At 41.7% G+C, this 24,672-nt stretch overlaps 1 protein-coding gene across 9 annotated transcripts in view; it reads left to right on the top strand.

Moving 5' to 3' along the window:
• Nucleotides 1-24,672, top strand: part of LOC107219344 (ankyrin repeat domain-containing protein SOWAHB) — a 139,856-nt gene that overhangs the window by 13,247 nt on the left and 101,937 nt on the right. For all 9 annotated transcript variants that reach the window (XR_006903027.1, XR_006903026.1, XM_046732648.1 and 6 more), the window contains 2 exons: nucleotides 19,035-19,070; nucleotides 19,947-20,051. Coding sequence is in view for 7 of the 9 variants with exons in the window: in XM_046732648.1 (XP_046588604.1) it covers nucleotides 19,035-19,070; nucleotides 19,947-20,051 (141 nt within the window). In the remaining 2 variants the exon portion in view is untranslated. The remainder of the gene's footprint in view (nucleotides 1-19,034; nucleotides 19,071-19,946; nucleotides 20,052-24,672) is intronic.

Raw genomic sequence — 24,672 nt, 5'->3', positions numbered from 1 at the left:
GTCTTTACTCTTTTCTTGCGCTTCTGCACCCTAGAATTTTGCAACTCAATTGAATTCTGAAAATGTTAGCAAATTAATCTGGTTTAAGGGCGGGGGGGGGGGGGGCAGCTTCGACGGTCTATAATCATATCTATTTATGTAATATGAAGCCTGTGATGTGTAATTCCATCTCATACATAAATAACAAATTGACGTTAAAGCCTTATTTAACTAAAAAAGTAGAGTACCAAAAAAGGATCGACAATAGCGCAAAAATGTTTACGCGTACGTTGTTTTTCGTAATCCCAAAAATATTCAAACAGTTTTTGTAACGATACCTGTTTTACGGAATGTTTCTAGTTACTATGCCGAATGAAATTTGTCTCAGTGTATATTTCTCGAAAGGTTATTGGAAAAATCCTATTTTGAGGCTGGAATACTCAGAAAACCCCAAAAACCGTACGAATCCTGACTTGTCAGTCAACAAATTGAGAGTAGTCTAGGATTTTGAGCAAGTGAGGATAGAAAGAGAAAAAGGAAAGAGAATGAGTGAGAGAGAGAGAGTGAGAGAGAGGGGGGGAGGGAAAGGGTGGGAAAAAAGGAGGTTGCGGTGGGTGCGCGAGGCGTGCGGCTCTATTACCGGGGTAAATATTCCCGAGGCTTGTCCACGGGAGTCTGAAAGGTTTCCCGCGGTGCGAGATAAGCCATCAACGCGTATACGGAGAGCCAACGGAGGACGGGCGGGGCCCGTTCTCTTCTTCTGGGTCAGGCGGCGCGTTCCGCAGCTCGTAGCGGCCCCGTTTCGCCTCGTCTTCGAGGTTCCACGGTGGTCCGGTCGTGGGACCGCGACCTCCGGGGTGTCTGGCTGTCAGGGAAATGTGGAAAACCGGGAATCGTCAGGGAATTTGCAGGCGTCCTGGAAGTTTTTGTATTTTCTTCATCGTTGGCGTACGATTTTTTTGAACGCAGAAAACTACTCTTCGTTGGACAGTTAACCACTTGAACCTAATCGGTCGCTCTGGGTGAATTTCGTCCCGAACATTTTTCAAACTCTTCGTTAAGGCTCTTATTGTTTGTCGTGGAAATGGGCCTCGTGGCGCCATTTTTCGTGCTAAATAAAGGCCCTTTTTCGACATTTTGACACTTTTTTTTTTTTTAACTTTACCGATGTTTTACAATATTTAAAGAATCTGTTTTGGTTAGGAAAACTGAAAGAGATTCTTCTGCGATCTTTACGTAATACCTAGATATTTTTTGGTAGATTTTTAGTATTCATTTTTGAATCACAAAAATGTGTGCAAAAGCTCTCGGCGTTGCGCGTAAATGAGGATAACCAACGATGGTTCTGTTCAAGGCTTTGCGTTTCTATTTTAGGCATTTCTGTATTGTACACTAGATTGATATTCGTCTCGATCCAGCAGTGCTTACAAATCATCGAATTTCAGCTGATAGGGTCTTCCAGAACGTGGTTTGTCAGACAGATCGAAATTACCACTTGAAAATTTTGAAAACCACTCTCGACACCTACTTTCACTCACGGCAGATTCTCCGCATGCAGAACAAATTAGTCTTTTTGCTTCCGCGGCTGTTTTACCGAGATTAAATATTGCGACAACATGCAACTGCGAATGTGCACTTTATCGATTTCCATTTTTTGCACAAACTTCCACGATTAGAACAACCTATTTTCGGTCTAGATCGGTCAGTTTCGTACCACGTGCAATACAGAAATGCTTGAGACAGGAGAGCAAAGTCTCGAACAGAATCAACGTTAGGTATCGTCATCTGCTTGCAACGTCGAGACCTTTTGCACACCCCTAATAACGCGGAGAGATGTAGTTCGGAATGGAAAAAGAGAAATAGAGAAAACGAGAAAATGCGGTAGAAAATTGCTATTTATTCCCGACTCAGTCATAAAGTTGTCATAAAGTTAACATTTTTCAGTTAAATCGGTCCCAATTTTCAAATAAACATCGCGGCCAGAGTTGAGTCGGAAATAAAGTCTTATACGTAAGACAGGAATAAAAATCGACTTTATTCCCTTGTTACATAATGTACTATTTTTAACACAGATGAGGGAAAAAAAGTAAAGAAGGAATAATCTGCCGTATTCGTCCCGCTTTTCAGGTAAACGAAATTGAACATTACGGTCGAGCCGGGAATGAAAACTACAAAATATTGAAAATCGCATCGAAACTCGACCAATTGCTTCAGAATTATTTCTTCGGGCGATAATGTCGAGCCAACGTGTCAATACAACCGGTGACACGGTCCCATAAATAAAATTGACACTCGGGCCGTAAAGTCAGACACAGACCTGTCAATTGCGTCTGTCGGGTCGCGACTCGAGACATCCTTTACACGACATTAGCCACAGATGACCAGAAGATAGTATCTCTCGTTGTGAAAAGAGGAGGCGGGGGTCTTTGGTGGAATCGCAGGAGCGCGCTGGGGGTGAAAAAAAATTAAATGAAATAAAAATAAAAATAAGAAGGACGCGGGAGGGGAGGGGGGATGTTGTATTTTTTAGTCGAAGGAAAAGGGGGGCGTGGATATATCTCTCGTTAGTATAACCAAAAAGCCGGCTAGAGCGGAGTGATTGAGCGATGGCATTCCTTCGAGCTGGGGACTGCCGGCGGTATATGCGGGGGACCAAAATATGCCCAAGTCACGCGAGTAACGATCAACGAACTAACTGCAAGGCGAACCAACCTCGATACGTCTGCTTCTTCTCTCCGCGGGTGTCGGTCTCTAATTTTCTTTTTCTAATTCTCGGTCACATACTTGTGTGTAATAATATAGAGAGATGTGGAGCAATGTAAATGAGTGAAAAATCAAAACTGACCGCCATATTGCACGTAACGTGGAACGTTCGTCTTTTCGCACAGACAAACTTTTTAGGGGGTGGAACGGCGGAAATTAGCAAATTATATATATATATATATATTTTTTTTTTTTTCTAAAACACCCTGATATACGTATACATATGTATTTTCAGATTTTCCCCTCTTCGAAACCAATCCTTTTTTTTTTTTCTCCTATTTCGTGCGAATTTTTATTACCGATCATCGATGTTTCACGTGTCTCGTCAATCGTATAGATCGGACATTCCGCGCCAACTCGGTAAACGATTCACCAAGGATTTTTCCTACGTTAGTACGACCCCTGAAAAGCTTTCAAAAAAGTTTTCAACTTCATCTAATCACTCGCTTTTATCTTATGATTTTTTTAAACCTACCTCAAAAACAGCCAAATTTATTTTTATGAAACGAGAAAGAAAAAAAAAATAAAAACATTTCGTTTCCAATTGAAAACATTTTCACACAAGATTCAGAGTGGGACGTCGGTTTCTTCTATTTTCTTTTTATCGGTTTTTCTATTTTCATACCTGTTAAAAATCCATATCATACATTTTTCAAAACTAAAAATTGCTGTATTCATCCCAGATCGAATTGTAATAAAAAATGCGTTCGTTAAACCCAATATTTGCTGCATAAAAATGATCCTAATCGTTGTTCAAATAATCGTGGAAACGTTACAACTGCTCTAAATTTTTGGTTTTTGTACACTGTAAAATTCAGTCTTGATTTTCATTTTTACGATTTTCTCGAGATATATTTTACATTAAATAATTGCCAGGTATATCAAATCTTCTGACGAATCGATTGCCACTATTTAGTTTGCACTGAGAGAAATTTTTAGTTCCGATCACCGCTCAGTCCTTAACTATAATTTTTTTTTTTTTTTTTCACCATAATCAAAAAATATAGTTCTAGGTACAAAATGAAAATTGGTTTTCTAGCTGTTACCAGAAAGTCTAGTATCCGTTACTATTCTTTCCCATTACGATCACCGTTACTATATTTTCTCTTAACTGTTGCGAAAATTTAATGCCTGTGCAACGATAAATTGACGTTGTAGCCTTGTTTATCTAAAAAGGTAGAGTGAGCCGAAGAAACCGATTTTGCGTTGCAATAACCAAAATGGTTAGGCGTACCTCGTTTTTCGTAATCCCAACAATATTCAAACAGTTTTTTTTTTTTTTAACAATACCTGCGTTACAGAATTTTTCTCAGCTACTATAACGAATGAAATCTTTCTCAAATTTATCAAACACGTCCAAAACGCGTTTCTTTACTCGAACAAAAACATTCCAAGTCAATATTTTCGTCTTAAAGTGACCGGGTTAATTACTACGCGGCAACTCGTACCGACAAGAATCAAAAAAAAAAAAAAAAAAAGAATAAAAAAAGGAAATGAAATAAATAAACAAATAAATAAGAACAACGGTGTCCTTCTCCACGGTATCTTACACGCATCTGTGATAGCGTGTCTATGTCCACGCCTATAGCCGGCGTTGATACGCGCCAAATATGGCCGGCGTATGCACGGTGGATTTCGAAAGTGGCGCGCGTGCCTGCGCCGGAGTTTCACAAACGGCGTCGCGACGCCGCCGAGGCCTGAATCGCTCTTAGACCGAGTCGCTTCTCGGACTCGAGGAGCGGATAAAGCCGCGCAGGCTTATCGGGGCTGATCTTCAAGTCGCGCGGTGCACGCCGGCTATTTGTATTCATAAGTCAGCAGGAGGCCGGCGCTCGTCCTCGTCCTCGTCCTCGTCCACGTCCACGTCTTCGTCCTCGTCCTCGACTTCGTCGTCCTCGCGGTCCCCGAGTCCCAGCTACGTCATCCGGCGTCGAGGAATGGCCGCATCCGTTCAACCTCCGCGGTCAAACAGAATGTGAATAGTCATCGGGTTATTTAATTTTTCGTTGGCTCCCCCGGGGCGCGTGTTTGCTCAACCCCGCTGTGAGCACAAATTACCTTGCGACCGAATCACTTCGCTTCACCTCCGCCTCTCCTCCTTCGTCTCGTCTCCTTTCCTCTTCTTTTCTCTTCTCTTCAATTTTTTCATTTCATATTATTGAATCTCGGGTACAACTGTAGGAAGTTGCGCAATTATTTGAATTTGCGTGACTTTCGCAAGTTAGGGTTTCTCGAGAGATTAGGGAATTTTTCTTACACACTGGGGGAAAAAAGTAGACGTCTCTTCTTGTAATAGTAAATAACATTCAAGTGCATATTATGCTTTCTATGATTTTTTATATTCGAATAAGACGTACCGGAACATCGTCAATTTATTTCAGATCAATGCAATGGTTGTTCGATTCGATTCGTACTTTTTTAACAACTTGTAAAACTTTTTTGAAAAAAAGGGTTGCTATCACAAGTCTAAATATTTATGAGATTATTTAGTAAAAAAAAAACACTTACCAGAATTAGTGATTTTGAACGCATTTGAAACAAGTCAGACTTCAAAAATGGGTGATTGACCCAGAAACAAGTCACCGATAAAAATCTTTCTAACATTGTAGACTGTGACCGAAAATTGACATTATAAATATTCATACAGAATGAAGATTAATGTTGTCGAACAAGTATAATGTGATCGACCAAAGTTAGCAAATAGCCGAAACGGTCCAACAAATAATCGAAAATATCCTAAGTGTCAAATAAACAGATAGCTTTGAACCTGCATTAGAGTTAATTTTCTTGTAAACTGCTTGAAAATCATTAAAAATCATTAAAACGGTTTAGAAATGTAAAGAAAGTCTGAAAGTAAATGCTAATGAACTTCTTGCGATTTCATGAAAATGAATTCTTAATTGTTTATTGTACTTTTTTTCCAAATATCTTATTCAATTTATAAAAACATCGTATGGGTAATAATTTGAATGACGAAGGCTTCTGAATTTTCAAGAAATTTTGACTGAATAGCGAACAAATGTCATCAACTTGGGAGATATTTTTTTCAGGCTCATGTTAACAACTTGTATTATACGAATTAGAAGATACAAGAAGGTTTGATCATAACGTATCGTAAACTTATTAAATGCGTACAAAGCGGCGACCACGAAAATAATCGGGCATATTTATAGAATTGAACAAAGTTCAGTAAGCATAAAACTCCAAAAATTTCTAACCTCATTCGTGCTAAGATTACACTATCTAGATATATTACAAAGCCATTGAATTTCAATCGCAGTTTACACGTTAAATTCGCAATTATGATTTTTTGGCAAAAGAGAATAAATACTACCTGATTATTTTGATTGTCTCTGCTTTATCCTCGTATCAAAATTGAAGTAAAAAAAATTCTCACGTGAGAGAACACAATTCGTTTAACAACAAACTGTAAGTACCAACAAGTCGAGCTTAGTTCGATCTCTCCGGATCTCAATTATCGTAAATCAGCTACGAGTAAGAAAAAGAAAATAATGAAAAAGCGCATTCGCCACTGCGCAAGATTGCAAAAAACGTCCGCGGGATGAGCCGGCCGTTCGGGTTGAACGGGGATGCAGAAGGAGTCGGTCGGTGTTTGTCCAAGGGTAGCGGGGAAAACCCTCGGGACTGAAAATCGAACTCACGGGGATCCCTGGATGGGTATAAACAGGGTCACAGCGGCGGAGGTGCGCGCTATCTAAATGCTAATCCGTCGAGATGGTGGCCGCAGATTACGCGCCGGAATTAGTTCAGCGGACGGGCGACGAAGAGGCGCGGAGGGGGCCAGATCTCCTTTTTATACTTACACGCCGGTTGAGCGCATGATGCACGAGAAGAGAGAGCATTTCCACGTCTGCGACGCGACGCGACGTGACGCGATGCCGCGAGTCAAGATGATCCTGAGGGATCTGGGAGTGACTCTGCGGTTCCAGTTCGTTAGCGCCGTGTTAATAACGTTAAAGAGGATATAATAAACTCGTTACCTTAACAAAATTCCCCTCAAGCTCTCGCGCAGCTCTCGCATCACTTCTAACTTGTCGGTACACTTGTCCGCTGTGATTCTGAAACTGATGTGTTTTTCGACGAGTCGGTTACGTTGGCAATGCTCGATCAAATCGCAGCGCCGCCGCCGGCCGGCCGCGAAACAGCCTCAATCTTTCTAAACACGACACAACCCGTGACTAGAATTTTGTATTTTTCAATGAGATTATCTTCGTAAACTTGACCCATGGTCGTAGAATTTTCTATTTTTGGGGCACGTTATTTCTGTATGCGTAACATAACCGATGACTGCCGAAACTTTGTATTTTTGGGTTGGGTTACCTTTTTAAACGTAACATAAACGATGACTGTCGAATTTTTCTATTTTTCGGTTGAGTTACCTTTGTAAACATAACGTAACATAACCCATTACCGTCGAATTTTTTTTCTTGGATCAGAAACGACGGTCATGAGTTATGTTATGTCTGCAAAGATTGATTATGTTTCGGGGCCGGCCGGCGGTGGCGCTGCGGGCGGATTCGGCATTGCCAACGTAATCGACTGGTCGAAAAAGTCACCCATCTTAGAATCGTTGCGGCCAAGTGTACACTCGATACATCGTTGGGTTCATGATGCTGCCATACCCTGCGTAATCGTCAGAGACACGATGAGTATAACCGTATACATATGCGAGTCAACGTGCAGCAAGCTTTGAGCTTTTCTAACTCCCGCTTATCCGCTATATTCGAACTCACCGTAAACTCGATTCGAGACGTTGACGGCGAATATGATTATTGGAAACGTTGCGGTGCTTCTAGAACCAATTATTTTCAGGAATTCACGGGAATTCTTGAATTTTCAAGAAATTTCTAAAACTTTTCAAAAACCATCAAATTGTTAATTAAATTATTCATCCAGTTTTGTTTCCATAAAAAAATTTACTTGCACACTTTTCTAAGAAAGCTAACTGAATAATTAAACTTTGAGTATCTTCCTAGGAAAACTTTTACATAATTTTTCTTTTTATTAAAAGTGGATACTTTGAACATGTAACTTATCGTTAGCTTCGTTCCCGAGTTGAGTAAACATATTAATCGCACAGTCTTTCAATTAAACAAATAGCAGGCACCTGAAGTATCTTCACAAAAATAATCCTCAAATTAAAGTTACATACAGTCAAGACCCGATTTCTCGACACTCTTTTCTCGTCTTGAGTAAAGCCGGATTCCCCGAAAATTCTCGACCAGAAACCCCAAATATTCCGATCACTCTGCACGTTCACCCCAAACATCCCGTTTGACGTAAATTTTCACTTGTAAGTTCCCGGCCGAACCGCGTAGCCCGAAACACGTAGACACGTAGACATTACAAGTGGCTGTGCCTACAATTCCGCAGCATGAACGGAATCGAGTGCCGTTGTAGATTCGGTTTGGGCTGGGACATTGCCGCGGCACGGATGAGTTATTAGGCGGTTTGCGGAGAGCGTTATATCGCGAGTCGCGATCATCGGGGATGAAATCACCGAGTTATATCGCGCTCGGACACGATGACGAAGCATGGCGGCTGCGGGAGCAACGACTCCGCATGCCGCATGTTTCGCATAATTCGACGGTAGATGTTAACCCGGTCGATGTTTAATCGCCGGTTAAAATTTCACCGACATTATGCGACCGAACCTCGTGATCTCTGTGTATCGCCCAACGCCTGCATGAATCATTCGAAATTCACCCCCTGCAGCCGGCTCTAATATCGATTTACGATTGCCAAATTTATCCCCGTGTATCTTCGAGTCGATCTAATCTTTTCATCGTCTCTGAATCGCAAGAAGAAAAATTGCGTACGGTATGCAATTCGTCGTTACGTAAGTACGTTATATGTGAAGCATTCCACACCAAATCAACGTATAATCGAATTGAATGAAAATTTTTAAAATACGAATTTTTATTCAATTCGATTTTTCTCACTTTTCAATTACCTGTTTCGCATGTAGCTTCTTAACCAAAAGCTTGCCCGCTACCATCTTGGTTTCAAAATTTTCGTTTTTTTAACAAAAAATTCACGAGAAAAACATTCTCAAGCCAATCGATTAGGGTTATTCGTCTGAAAATTGGGGTTTCGTGTTTTTGGGAACAGTGAAAATGAAAACCGTGGTCAAAAAAATCTAAAACTCGGTGATGGATCATTTTTTTTTTTTCTTACACTACACCATGCTTAAAAATAAATAAAATCGCGAATGGTTAGGGTAAAACGAAGGTCAATTCAGGGTGGAATGCCTTATAAACGCTAAAAATCTTTGCACACAATTTTTCAATCTTCCAGCTTCGGTATTTAGAATATCCCTCGATTCTTGTGTAAACCAACTTTGCATACTAAAAACTTCCTAAACCTAAAACGCCTATGAAAATAAACAAAACTAAACTTATAGTTCAACTGTAACGATGATGGTAAAACATGTGGGGTAAAAATCATGAATACTTTTGTTTAAGAAGTGCAATAATGTTAGAAAGTTTGATATCCCATTGAAGTCAGACGCCGTACATTGTGGTTAAATGTTGTTTATAAAGTGGATGTGTATGAAGTAGCGGTGAATATTTGGCAAAAAATTATATGACATTTTTTTTTTTTTCATAAATAATTCCTCCGGAACAAACTGCTGATATGCAGCGGTGCAAAATTGAGCATCGGTTGCGCGCAATGAATCAAGTCGAGAGCGTGGTAATAAAACTGCATGGTGGTAAAGATTCAACATCGAAGCAACAACTATGCCGGGGGCTGTTAAAATGATGAAGGTTCGAATTTATCACACTAGAACTCTCTTTTTCTCTCTCTCTCTCTCTCTCTCTTCTCGAGTGCCTGACTACCCTAATTCGCACGCGTTCGTGTTTTACATAGAAAACAGAAAACGGAAAACATGAAAATATGAAAACGGTTCTCCGCGGACTGAGTTATTGGACTTCGGGTACTGTTTTTCGGACCCGTTGCAGGACTCGCTGTTAACCGAACGCTGATTAACTTCCTCGTATCGGTCCTACGACGATAATGACACGCGAATTCCGAGGGCTGCATTATCCGAGGCCGAGGCGGGGCCCCCGCTCACTAAACTCTGAATCACCCGAAGAGAGTTTTCCTGTCATCGGCAGCATCATGGCCCGACTTCCAACGTGAGGACCTCTGGAATTGCCATCAGCAACGCGGGACGAACGAATGAACGCTCGACGACGCCCATACCCGACGAATAAATCAGCGAGCCGTTATCTCTCTCCTCTCGGATTGCATAATCTATTACCGTAGACGCCCTCCGCCTCCACATCATGGGCCACCGTACAACGCCTTCCTGGTAAATAACCCCTCGTTCTTCCAGAAGCGAAACTTCCCTTGGATTACAAATTTCTTCAAATGGCGTCGCGTTCTCACCAAAACGGAACATATAATCGGTTTGAACCGTTACAATTTATCGAAGAGGTCGATACTAGAGTCACTGAATGTTTGGGAAAGGACCCAGCAGCATCCTAATGGAATTTGGCTCCCTGTCAAATTCGTTAGATTTTTAGAACCAAATAAAACGAACGTATCTCAAAAGATGCTACAAGTTGTGTGCAAAGCTCTGTATACACTTGCTGTGGTATTTTTTTTAGATACGTTGGTTCTAAACCGCCCGCCGAAATACGTCTGTTTTCACAGGACCCGTCGATATTTTCCCGATCAAAAGTTCTCACGGACACAAGTCCCAAAACTCAGCAGTTTTCGAGATATAGGCTTCGGAAGGGGGGTGGATGGATTTTTTTACGTCTATGGATCGCCCGATTTTTACGAGTTACGAAGCTTTAAGGGAGACTTGAAATCAAACATATCACTCAAAAACTGCACAACCGACTCGCAGGGACTTCGCAGACACGTGAAAAACAGGACAAGTCGATTATTGCAAGAGTCGAAGTGTCTCGTTCTTCACGCGAAATCTGACGTTGCACCTCCTTCCGGTAAACCAACGAGTTCACGGATGGAATCGATGCATTGATGGAATCAACCGCAGCTTCCTGCCTATCTTTGAGAATAAACCGAACAATTTTTTGAGTGATTTGTTTAATTTAAAGTCCCCTTGAAGCTTTATAATTCATGAAAATCACGAAATCCATAGATATCAAGAGATCTGGAATACGCCCTGAGGTTTCGTAAACAATCTCTTCAATTCCGAAAAAAGAAGCTCAGCTTAATGCTTTTCTAATTCTTCAAGTTCTCTTTTGGTCCTTGTCCTTTCACCGATCGACGTGTGGAAAATTTCAAACCGCGTCAAAGCAGCTGGCTAACTGTTTTGCATTTGAACAGATAAATGGAAGGTACGAGCGAACATTTTCGTGCAAATGAAAATTGCGACGTTGTAATTTCTCAGCTCGTAAACTTCACGGCAACACTTTCAGAGTTTATGGCTTTGAATTTAATTAGTTGTTACAAAGCGTGCTCGTAGCCAGATCGCGTCTTTTGATTTTCTGATTTATGCCGTGTTTTATTCGAGAGAATAAAGCCCCGAATTCTTGTTGTAACGAGAATCTCTGCATCTGGTGGAAACAACGATCGAGTTATAAGACGTACGCGTAGCTCTGTGCGTGTGTAATTTTACACGGAAAATATTATACGTCACGGCTAGAGACTTGTGTGAGTATTTCCTCCAACGCTTACTTCCCTTATTTTCTCTGCAAGGTAGAACGTGACTTAACATCCCTCGCGACGTTTAAATATATCAAATTTTAAACCCCAGTTTGCTTTCACTTCGAAACGCCGACCGATGTCCACTTGACGAATTTTCACCTTAGTCAATAATACTCCGACTTTTTCACCCCCGAAGGGCTTAACGGATATATTTGTATTTTCGTGCGTGCCAGCTCGCCCATTTCTTTCTATCTATAGACTCGGAAAACAAGCTTTTCTCGTGTTTTGACAAAGGATTAGAAAGTACAAAAAGAGTTGAAAAGAAATTGTCGACATTTTTTTCAAACTACACAAATTGTCAAACCCATACATTTTTGCGCACTTTTAGACGAGTGTTCACTGCGCCTGCAATAATTGCAAAACTGTAAGTGTTTATAGGATAGCATAAGAAAAATACAGACGAACAAAAGCGACCACTCCGTTGGCAAAAATGGAACCTATGAGTACAAGATTGAAAATAACAGTCGGATAGAGTATCAACTTAATTACCAAAAAGGTTGAGACAGTTTTTCAAACATCGACGTGTATACAAAATTCAAATACATCCCATCGTTAGATTCGAATTTCTTTCAAAACCGGGTAAAACCGAGTGGATTCGAGAATCCCCGAAGTAACAAACACAGTTTCGCATAACACTTAATTAGCCGCTTCACCCTGCGGCAGCATAACGTTGCATCGTACAGATACCGAGTTATAACGAATGAACACAGCTTCGGAACAATTGAGGTTTGTTCGGGAGTCGAGTTGCTCAAGGGAATACCGGGTATACAGCACGGCGTAAAACGCATTTATCACAATATCGGTTCGCGTTGTGGGAATTTCGTACCGGACACGTTCTATTCGCCCCATTTGCAGCAATGGTTTTGTGCCGCTAGAAAAGCCGTGCATCAGGGTTGATCCGTTCGAATTGCGCGCGTCGAGTTAACCCTCCGTGCGAACGATTGTTACTTACACCTTTTGTCTCTTCTTTTAACTCTTTCGAACTGTTCTAGGCTTTCGAGAACTCGGGAGAAAAATCGAGGTTTCTTATCAAAGCGTTCACCACGTTATCCGAAAAGTTTAGAAGTATTGTTTATAGAAATTGGTACTTGGAGAACGACTGTTCCCTAAAAGATCCAGCGATCACACGGTGAGTTGAAGACTGGCTTGAAACCGCGTCCCTATTTCATGACTGCGGAAATGTTTTCCCTTGTTAGGTATGCATATATGGTGTACTTATATGTGTGTCTATGCACGATGCCGAGTGTTTGCCCGATGTTGCTTTTGTATGGATGGCCCCCTGGTTATAATAAAGCTAATTTCAGACCTCTCGAGGATCCTCGTGCTCCTAGTAGTACCTCCAGCTTGTTACACGCCCCCCTTTCGCCATTCTCTCTCCGTTCTCCAGCATCCGAAACAGCCGAATGTATTTATACGCCCCCTCGAGGCTCGCCGCCCGTCCGTGTCGGCTTATTAAAACGATTCCTCCGACTCGTCGAGGACCAAAGACTCGGGGTTGGACTCTGTGTTCTCTTCTCCTGTTCCGACCTTCTAGCCCCGATCGATTTCGACCTTTCTCTAATTTTTTTCCGACTCGCAAAACCGATTGTTACATTTTACGTGCCACTCTTTACTCCAGTGTTTTTTCAACCCAGGAGGGTTGATTTTAAAAATCCTTTGAAATCGCTGACATAGTTTTATTATGGACCTCGGGTGTCGCCAGATTTTTTTTTTTCTTGAAAAACACTGCTCTATTAGAAAAGGAAAATTTGCGATCGATGGAAAACGAGAGACTCCATGTGAAAGGATACGACACGGGGATCAGACTGCGGATGAAGCAGCATTCTTGATCTTCATTTTTTCAACGGGTTAATCGTGACGGCTAGGATTTGGAAAGTTATTTGGAAGGGGTTTCAAGGATATCAATATACTGCTAAGTTTCCAAAATTTTGCTCAATATTTTATATACGATCTTCATACGATACTGTGTAAAATTTTATTAAACAGATTTTGCAGTACACCTACCGAGAAGATTTCATAAAATTTCTAAAGCTCATGCAAATGGTTGTGAAAACCTTCTGGTTCATTTACCCTAAATACGACTTGGTATCGTAAAATATAACCGAGAAAGGAAACGATGTTTAATTTCATCCAGTACAGTCGACGCGCAATTTGGCATGAGTTAAACGCGTCTCGGGACCAGGAAGAGGGCACAATCAGGCATTTAACACCCCGTTGTGCGGGGGCCACGCCTCTCCTGACTGCTGCAGACGTACGTGCGTTTAATTGTCGGTTTTTGCCGTTGAATCCTCACCGTGTCTTCCCCACGTCCCTCTATCTCTCCCTCTCTTTCTCTCTTCCAGTCTCTCGTTGTACGTGCCTTCGACCTACCCCCCATACATACACCTTCGTTTTCACACAACGAGATCGCGACCACATGGGTGTTTATACTCATACTCTTGGCCCGTGTCCCATGAACGCTCACCTCAAAACGTAGGTGTACAAAATTTTCCAAGTCTCTGATACGTACACACGTTACGTACTACAGGCGTATGTATATACTGGAAAATTAATTCAAGCACCTTCGAGCTTGTCTTCCTCTCTCACTCTTTTTTTTCTTTCTCTCTCAGTGTGTTCGTCGCTGAATTATCTCGTCGTACAATAACGAGAACCGGGAACATTGCACGTTATTTTAAAAACACGCGTTTTCATCCTGCGCGTTAGTACGTGTGTCCCGTGACTGGATATACTACACGCGAAACGACACCTTTGTCCATGCGTGCGAACCAATTTGTCAATTGCGGCACCTTTTTTGCGGGAAGGAAAGAAAAAAAAAAAAATCGAATACGTTAAAAAAAAAGAAAAACTTGATCATGCAATGAGAATGATTTTCCAAAAATAGGTGAAATCTGCGATTGTAAAGGGAATAGAAGGTAACAAGTGAAACTGCGATTTTTTTTTGATTTTTTTTACCAATTTTCACCTTAAGCTCTAACATCGGTTGTACGTAATCTATAAAATTCACAGGAATTGATCACTGAATTGAAATACGGTTGTGCAGAAAAACAAATTTAAAAATTCAAGAATCTTATCCGCGTTAACGATCCTTCAGAGTAATCGGAAAATAATTATCTCTATTCATTTCAATCAAAGTTTTAACGAACGGAGTTCAATTTATACCATCGATTATCAGACAGTCCTAGCTTTGTTTGAAAAATGTTGGAAAGATCAAGGCAGTAATAGTAATTTGTTTCTCGCTCGAAATCTCGGCGGTCCGCCTAACCCCAAAGTCGAGATTTAATGCGAGGAATGAATTTCATCCTCGCCATCGTCCCTGGCGCCGGAATCGTGCGTACATACGTATAATACGCACCCGAGTTCTACCCGAACTCAGTCAGCAGGTAGATCTTGAGTGTAATAATTTTTCAAGTTAATTAGAGATCTCGGAATGCGCCGTGGCTGCAGGGTGATACCACCCTATCCTGTCCGTTGCACCTGTGCGTTGTCGCCCAGGACTACAGGTTCAGCGCCGATTAACCGCCCCTCTTCCTTCTAGCCCGCAGCACTGCAGCGTAAGGATTTGATCGCGCGCAGCGTCCGTGGAGGCTTAATTAATTCCCGGTGATCTCAATTAAAATATTAATTATAGTAGTGTATGATAAAAGGGCGGGAGGGGGGGGGGGGGGGGGAAGAAGGAGAAGAAGAAGAAGAAGAAGGAGAAGAAAAAGTAGACGAAGGAGTGTTCGAAAGGTGCCGGATCTTCGCATGCGCTCAACGGCCTCACGCTCTGCGGGACGGGACGTCCTCTATGCGCACGCACACGCGCAGAAGAGGATCCTTGGAGCGACGGTGTAAGGCCCGATCGACTCGACGGGCCCCGGCCTAAGGCCCCAGGGAACAACACCGCGATGCCATTAGGATTAACCCCGTCCTATAAGCTTATCTGATAACTACGCCATTACCTTCTCGAGAGCCCGTGCCACGGACGGCTCCGCTCTTTCTGGGCCCTCGATCCGTCCGCGCTTGGGGCCTCATGGTCCATAATACCCGCGTGTCGGGGTCCCGTGGAACGATGCACTCCTGCCGTCCTCCGCATTTGCATATCTCGCTTCACCGACGATCGAGATACCGTCTCTACAAGTGTCCCCTCTCTCTCATACGTAGGTACCGATCCCATCGGATCTTCAACCCCGGTGCGGCTCGCATCTGGGGGATCGTTTAAAAATCAATCAGCGTGTACGCTCCGGCTGCACCTCGAACCGTGCTCGGGAGGACCCTTCGTTTTTACCCGATACCTCTTCACCCTCACCTCGAACTCCCGAGTATGGGGTTTGTGCTCGATGGGCGGATACTTGTGCCTTCAATCATCCGTTCATCCAACTTGAGACTAACTTTCAGGCTCGTTAGAACGCCGTGTTTTGAAACTGATCATTGTTTATACACACCTAGGCGCTTAGTGTTAAAAAATCGAGTTCACCGTTCATCTGGTCATTTATACTGAAAACGATGATTGACTTCTTATAATTTTTACCTCGTCCGTTTGTTTGTTAGTTACTCGTTGACGGCACTCTTATGACGTATTCCTTTTATGCTTCTTCTCTCTCTCTCTCTTTCTTTCTTTCTTTGTACAAAGATTAAACTAATTCGCGGCGAGGGGTCGGACGGCGCGGGCTATGTGGTTGTTGTTTAATTTGTTTCGATTGGTATTTAATTGGAGCCAATCTCGAACGGTTGGAGGTATACCTACCGACCCACCTTCGTCGTCCGTGTGCCAAGAGCCCGGACTCTATCTCCGGCTCGATCTTTGCTGGGGCAGGCAATAACAACTGCTTATTGAAAAATACGAATGTCGAATCACTGATGTAGGATAGACCTGCGTCCGACCCCCCTGTCTCTCTCTCTCCCTTCTTCCCCGGTCCCTTCTCTCTCTCTCTCCCTGTCTCCGTACCTCCAACACGCGTACGTACCGATACACCACGAAACATCGGATGTGGGATTGTGTGTGTAAGTGGTGCTAGGCGTCGCACACCCATAGCTGGGAACGCGCCACGGGGGGTCAGTGGTCCTCAATTTAGTACCAACCACCTGAACCACGTCAGGATGATTGAAGTCGTTCAAAATTGATCCAAAACATCGCTTCAGTCGCAGCTGGTTCCAGCCATTTCGTAGCACTGCGCGATCTACATCGTGTATCGATTGTTAAACGATCTAATCGAGCAACGAGAAACGCATATCGAGATGGCGCCACCTCCGTTTGCACGTCGATGAAAACTGACGCTGGTGGCGCCACGTGGTATCAATTGGCAGGTTATGTGAGGACAAAATCGAGGTTGGGTTACTAAGTCATTGGAAAGTGCAAACCGAAGCATAGTCTTCGAAACACTAATATACAAATCGTGACAGTCGTGGATGATTTTATTCATCGTAAGTGAACCGTTTCGATGCATCGAGTAACGTAGAAGTTGAGGTAACGGGATGTAGGATGCTACTTTGTACAAATCGCGGACCGGATGTCGTTGCTACAAAAGACATGACGGTAACGAAGTTGGATAGAACCGGTGTACCTTGATCGTCGAAGCTGGATTCCGTCATCTTCCGGGTCGAAATTGAGAACCCGAGCGTTTGAAGCCGTGACGAGTGAAAATACAAACAGTTTAACAGGAATGAGTAGTCGTTTAGCGTTCCTGGGACCTCGGGGCCTCACTCCGCGGGCCCTACTTCCCCACCCTACCGGACCATTCACGTAGCCGACTCAGACTCTGTACACCGACGTAACCCGGAGCGAAGAACTTTTGACGGTTTTTTTTTTTTTTTTATTTTTTTCCGGATCGTACGACGCGTCTTTCAATCCCCAACGATGAAACGAGCACCTCTTCTCGCTTATGAAGTCCATCGCGGATGAAGCGGAACGAGCGAAGATCTTCGTATTCGCGTTTCATTCCATACAACCACCCTCTCCATTCTCCTCATCCTTTATACCTGTGGTGTGTATGCTTTTAATTAAACTAACTTTAAAAAATCTGCGAACGCATCTCGTAACGCCGTAGCTGATCGTACGGTGCCGTTCAACGTGGCAGTCCTCGGGTCTGATTCAAGGAGACGTCAAGGAGGTACGGAAGGGCTTGTGAGGGGGGCAAGAGGAAGAATGAAAGACTCGTCCTCCTCTTATCTTATCTCTATTCTCTTGAGTACAAACATTAATTAACGACTGCTACACCGGACGCCATTGCTGCTCTCATCGCAACACACCTGTGCACCCGCTGTAGGAAGATTCTTACAGGTTACACACGTGCGTCCACCCTAAGCATATGCATATTTTTGTCTTCAAGTTATCGCTGCGACTATGAGCACGGTGCATATCTATCATTATGCCGCCGTCCTCTAATCCCCCCCCCCCCCTCCTGCCCCTTCCTCAACCCCCTCCGTCTCTCTCGAACAGGGTGAGTTCATCGTTAAAAGCAGGAAGTAAAAGGCGATTCCTTAACCTGATACGAAGTGACTCTTCCGCGTCCAACGGCATCGAGTCATAACGCGAGCATATTGAACCCAATGATGGTGGTAAAATTACCATTTTCACTGAGTCCAAACTTTCACTTTCAATTATGTAGTGTTCATTCCACTAAACATTCGGTCATTTCAACCGAATCCACGAAATTATGCTATTCACCGTGAAAGATTCATCAGTCCCATCCATCAACTTGGAGCCCAATTAAGACAACCGAGTCGTTTTACCGTACACTTATCTGCCTATCCGTTGTTCCTTTGAAGTGACTTCCTTGAATTGCTCGTGATGAGTGGATTAGAACTGAGTTTCAGGGATCCTAAAATCTGCACACGTTCACCTTTTCCCGCAAAGTCTACTCGTAGACAACTTGTCAAGGTTTTTTCGACGAAAAAACACAGTCGTGACAAGAAATCGTTGCTCGTCGCATCTTTTGCAGACGATTCGACTGAACCGATTTTTCAATCCTCATCCTCTTCTCTCTCTGCATCTTACAGCACAGTTTAGACACTACACGCATAGTTTGGTCGTTGTTGTAGACGTGTGCGTATAACAGTGGTGATCGAGCAAGGTTGCGTAAGTTTGCTTAACCTCGCGCCCTCGCCTCGGAGAATCAATTATTGGATCCATATATCAATCTGATGGTCGAGCACGATTGTGCTACGCGGTATCCCGCTGTTTTACGTCGATCCCTCGCCCCCTTTACTCCGTCCGTTCCTCTCGGCTTTGGATCTTGCTCGGCCATCCAGCAGCGTATGGTGGAACTCCTTTGCCATATCCTTCACGACGACGTTACGACGCTCTGCCGGTCAAACGCTACCATTTCATACCCATTCTCTGTATGACTGCGTTCATGTGACTTGTAAAGAAAGTTTTAATGCCACTGGCTGGCTCGTGATGACCAGAGAGAAAGGGTGGGAGGAAGGGAGAGGAATTGACTATCTCGGACAAACCATAAAGTCTGTTCGTTATAACGCCTATAAATGAAGAGCTTACAGGTAATACACCGTACATGCAGATATGGTACAACTAGTATAACTAGACTTCGAACAACTCGATGCTTCTGGAGAATTTTTTATAATATCCTTTTTTCTCTTTTTCTCCCCAGGGAACCGACGAAGATGACAGGGCCTCCGTTGCTTCGGTAAGTTTATTCCTTATGGTATAATTATATTCCGTCACTATTGATACAAACAATCCAATTACAATAGTAAACCGCATTTCAATGGACATTTAGAAAAACTACGCATACATTCGTTTCAGTATTTTTGTTAAAGGTGCAATTTATCACATATGTCAAATGGATTGACATGATGTACGTTTTTGGGGTTAAGAAAAAAGTTTTGCTCATAGTAGAATGATTAGATTGATTACTTTGATATTTCTCTTTTACTATTCAATATTGTATATTGCATACAAATTTTTATTAAATAACAAACAATGAAAATTGCCGATGTTTGAGTAAATAATCGGTTTTTTTTTTTCTGGACGTAACCTTGCTGCAGTGGTATAGTTTAAAATCAATTCCAATCAATTTTTGTCAGCCGAGAGAAAAAAGTTTATAACGCTTAACCCAACCTCCTCGAGAAATCGTATAACAGCAGATAGTAATTGGAGAATATAAGATGGGACGAACGATTCCGCGTTTAATTCGTCAAAATATACATTCGACTTTCTTTCAACCTACTTATTAGGTCTAATAATAGGTGTAATTTGTTGTTGGCCGATAGAACAACGCTACTGTGAACGAAACGCGTCCCACATACATATACATGTACTAATTAGAATTGAATACACCAAGCACGAAAGAAACGAAGTTTTTCATTCCTATACACGTAGATACCGTAAACACATTGTAATTGGATTGAATTGAATTGAAACGAACCGGCGAATATCACCAGGGGTGTGTTCAATTAATTTTTCTTAATTGGTCCGTTGTTAAAGTTCGTTATTGCGCCACGTATGATGAGTGGATATTTGTGACACGCATGAATTAACGTAAAATTTATTCGATCTACAGCAATTGGATGGAAAGTCAAGGGAATGGCTCGTACGTGCTGCTCAGGGCGATTACCAGACACTCGCCAAACTTGCTGCCGAAGAACCACGTCTCGCCAGGCTCAGGGTGAGTCGATTAACCTTTTAATAACTCTCCTGAAATCGGTTGTAATTTAACGCTCAAATTATACGCACAATGAAGAAATCTCTCGTTTCGAAAACCCGTTGCCAATTGTGTCGTAAAAGCCTTTTTCTTTCCAACATGACCATCGATTGTATTCAACCCTTTCATTCACTCGATATTTTGGCCTGAATTTCGTTATTCGAGAGTTTTTGGGGTCGCTGATCACGAATTTGATCGTTTTTAAATCGAAGATGGCGGATACAATACGCCGAATGTAAAATCGAAAAAAATATGAAAATTTGATTATTCCAGCCGAAAATTAGATTTTTACATATTTTAATTGCCATGCGAAGTTATAAAGGTCATTTAAAGTTGTAAATAAATTGTCATAAGGCTGGGATATGGAAATTTTTGAGGTGAGACGCTGAGCATACCACGATTACTCAAAGGGTTAAAATAGCTTTCCCGATTTTTTACGCTCTCCGAAAACCTTGCCCTACGTTTAAAATCAATCCAGACACAACAGATTTGCTACTTTTTGATGCGGATCGAAATTCCGAAAGATGAAGAAAGAATTCGGATTGACCGTTATTAGGTACGAACGATGAAAACTCCGAAAAGTTTAAATCGTTGGTCAAGAAATGGGCAAAAGAGTTTCTGGAACACATTTCCCAAATTCTACCGTTAGAACGGAAAGAACTTGCCATCGCATACTTTTTGATATTTATAAACAATCTTTATTTTCCTCTCATCCACGATACAATCCGTTCCATGTCTACAGACTTACATCTGGCTCTTGTCCTCTCGGACTTAGCCCCGTTCTTCCATTCTTTCATTCTCTCATTCTAACACTCAAGTCATCATTGTGGTAATAAACCCAGAAAAATAATTTTTTTTTTCAGTGCTGCTTTCTCATGAAACTGTTGCTTACGGTGAAGAACAAACCCCCACAAATTTCAGCCCGATCGGATAAGATTTAGAGGTCCCGCTTTCGAGTTTTCGGTCTTACTTTGAAATAACGCGTAAAAAAAAATACTTACCTTGACTCACCGTCGATTTCGCGTGAAAATATAGAGAATTTTACAACAAGTTACAATAATTTTCAAAATATGCTAAACGGAAGAAAATATTCTACATATTGTTGCCTACAAAAACAGTCTCTTGATATTTGTCATTTTCGTCTATATTTTCACGCAAAATTGACGGTGAGTTGAGTCAAGCATTTTTCTACATGTTATTGTCAATGTAAGTACGAAAACTCGATAGCAAACCTTCTAAATCTTATTCGATCTAGTTCAAATTTGCAGGGGATTTATTTTTCATCGCAAACAACAGTTTTACGATAAATCAGGAGTAAAATAAAAATTATTTATTACTTCGGCGAACGACCCTAGCGGCGACAGGAACCGTTCGACATTAGTCGTCGATCCGAGCCATCGCACCGCGAATTCATCAGCATATTTTGTAACGAGCAACGGTAGGTGGTGGGTGAATTATATAACTAGGTGTGTCGGAAACGCGGCACGGTATTCTCTCGGATTCGTGTTGTTGGGGGTAGAATTGAGTGAGTTGGTGGTTGGCGGCGGTGGCGACGGACTGACGGGGTTGTCCGGTCATCCTATCCGCTCGCCCGGATGGATCCGTTCGAATATCGCACTCCTATAGACGCCTAAAACAGGGTATGGAGCAGCCACTGCGGCTCCGGATATATACTCGGTTCCGTACACTGCAGGGCCAGGCAGGGTTGGTACACCGGGTAAATTCATTCCAACGTACAAGCCACCCCTTCCAGCTCTCTCGGCTTTACTCGGCTGCACAAGGCCTCCAGGGATAAATTGGCCGAGCCCAAACGTGTTTTCTGGATTACATGCAACGATAAGCATATATCTGCGTCGGTGCCATTTTTATTACACAATCCCCGATATATATATATATATATATATATATATATATATATATATATATATATGTGTGTGTATACATGCGTATACACGCATATGTACGTGTCACGGTGGCCAAGCATCTGGAAAACCTGAAAAACCTGGAAATATCAGGAAATTTTTATTTTAGTCCTGAGCAAAACTGAAAATATCAGTTTTCCATTATAGGAATTGAAAAATATTTTTTGATGTGACAAATTTACTTTCTTATTTGTACGTTATATTTTTTGTCAATTCGACTTGAATTTTAAACGAATACAGAGTTGATAAGGCGAATGATTTAGATTTTAGTAACTAACTGGACCTGGGGAATTGTCAGGGAAAAGTGGGTTTTGGGTTCTGGAAAACCTGAAAATGTCATGGAATTATTTTTCTCAAAAATTTGTGGCCAGCCTGACAGCCTGAAGCTTGAAAAGAATTGAATCCAATATTTCAATTCTCTTGTTCAGAGTTATCAGGAAATTTTTGGTAGTTCGAAGCAGAGAAAAAACGAATGAAAGACAATTTTTTGATAATCGTGCATTCACTTACTGTTCTTTTCTTCTTCTCGTAGATCTGAATGCAGTAGAATTATAATTCTGCAAATTTTTCCGCCGGATCTGAAGCTAAAATTGAATAATTTTGTCTAGGTAAGCAGTTTTCTCAAAATCCTTAGATCTTTCATGTACAGATGTAAGCTGAAAAATTATAGAAAAGCAAGAGAGCTTATTTATATCTAATTCATTTCTCAACATGGCAGAGAAAATCAATCGTGCTTATCGGCGGTTTAAGGAATATTTGTTTTCGGCTCTTTCGTTAACATTTGCCGTCGGGTCAGATCTTTCGTTAATATTACAAATTTCGTGGCGGAAATTTGTCGAATCTTACTTTCAACATCGAATACATCTAATACTTCCCAGGTTATAAAAATACATTGAAATTTGAAGAAGTTTGAACACTGCTACCGTAGCAGCAGCAGGCTTGCTGAAAATTATTTATTCACACCAGCAGACCCCGATATATACGCGCGGGAGTAAAGGTCCCCGATCAACAGCGGCGTTAATTTAATTAGCGCGACGAAGCTATCGGCGAAAATTTCTATACGTATATATATATATATATATATATATATATATATATATATAGGTGTAGAACTGTAGGTATGTACAATAGCTCTAATATATACATATAGTAATATGTATATGTATCAGGCAATTTCATCACTTAAAACGTTGCATATTCATCGATTCTGATCGTTACACCATCGCCGATTTGGCTGGTATTTGTGGGACCCCCGTAAGCCAGGCAAATAATCTCCGTTTTAAAAAAACCTCCAGCTTTTATGGCTACCAACAATTTATTCCTTCTTCGACGGATGAACGACGAAGAATAAATCAATGCCTACGATCGATTTGACGAAAAATTTAAATCATTTGTACCGATTTTAACCGTCGAACGAATTTGTTCGTTTATTTATATCCGAAATTGGAAAATGATTTTTTAATCTCATTGTTACAATTATAATCCTGCGAAATCTTATTTGAACAGCGTTAATTGTACGTAATCATAATTTTTTTTTTTTTTTTTTTATTCTTACTTTACGGTACGGGAACTCTCCGTTGGCTCGTTGTTGAATCTACAATAAGCTGGGGTTAATTGTAAGATAAGTTTCGAGAGGAGAAAAATACTCTGCGCGATGATGTATCGGGGTTTCGAAATGCCCGCGAGAATATTATAAGCGTGTGTTTTATCTGGTCGAATCGCTGCTGTGCCGCTACCTTCGAGGTTTTAATAACGCGCGAGGCAATCAGGAGAGTTTCTCCGCGTCTCTCCCTACCCCGATAAATAATAACCATTTGTATCGGATTCTAATTACTTGGTCTAAACAAACAAATAAACAATACGAAAAGAGAAAGAGAGTGATAAAGCGAGAGGATAAGACTTTACTAACGCGGAGAGAAATAGTTAAACATAAAGAGTTTCGTTTTTCAAACAAGCCACCGGCTGATTTAAGGAGTGCCGGACCGCCCACCATGGCTATCGATCTATAAACTTTATTTCAACAAACCAACTACCGTACCAAATAACAAGATGACTTAACGCCGCGTTTCATCGCTTTTCTTATTTATCACCCTGGTTTAAAAGTCACGGGTCTTAAACGTCGGTTGCGATATACTTGAGAGATAACGATAAGAATACATGCGTTCTTTCAATTATTCGTCACTGCATCGAAGAAAAAAATTTCATTTCATTCGATCTTTATTTTGTAAGTGAAACTAACTTCAGCCATACAAGCGTGTGAAATTTTTACCAGTTTTCACGTGCAGGTGTAATTGCCAAAACAGACTAGAGAGAAGTAATTAGCAGTTCAGTTTATCGATTTGGAACTTCATCTGATTCGATTCGTTTTTCGATTTCTCCACAGCTGTAGCAGTTTTTTCATAATAACGGTAAAACCGCCGTTGCACTGTCGATAAAATTTGAATCGCGATTTGAAAAACAACGAATCACTTTTTTTTTCGAAAACTACAAAATCGCAGCGCTGTGAAACTTGTGCTTTATCCATTATTATTCAAATTTGCCAAGTACTCGCCGTTCTAAAAATCCTTCGTTTATACATCCTCCCGACTCAGCCTCGAGGATAGGAGTCATAAAAATGATCGGAGAATAAGAACGTAATTACCAAATTGAGTGAATCGATTTCC

This window comes from Neodiprion lecontei, chromosome 2 (assembly GCF_021901455.1).
Source record: "Neodiprion lecontei isolate iyNeoLeco1 chromosome 2, iyNeoLeco1.1, whole genome shotgun sequence".
Lineage (NCBI taxonomy): Eukaryota > Metazoa > Arthropoda > Insecta > Hymenoptera > Diprionidae > Neodiprion > Neodiprion lecontei.
This window is presented reverse-complemented; position numbering and strand designations above follow the sequence as displayed.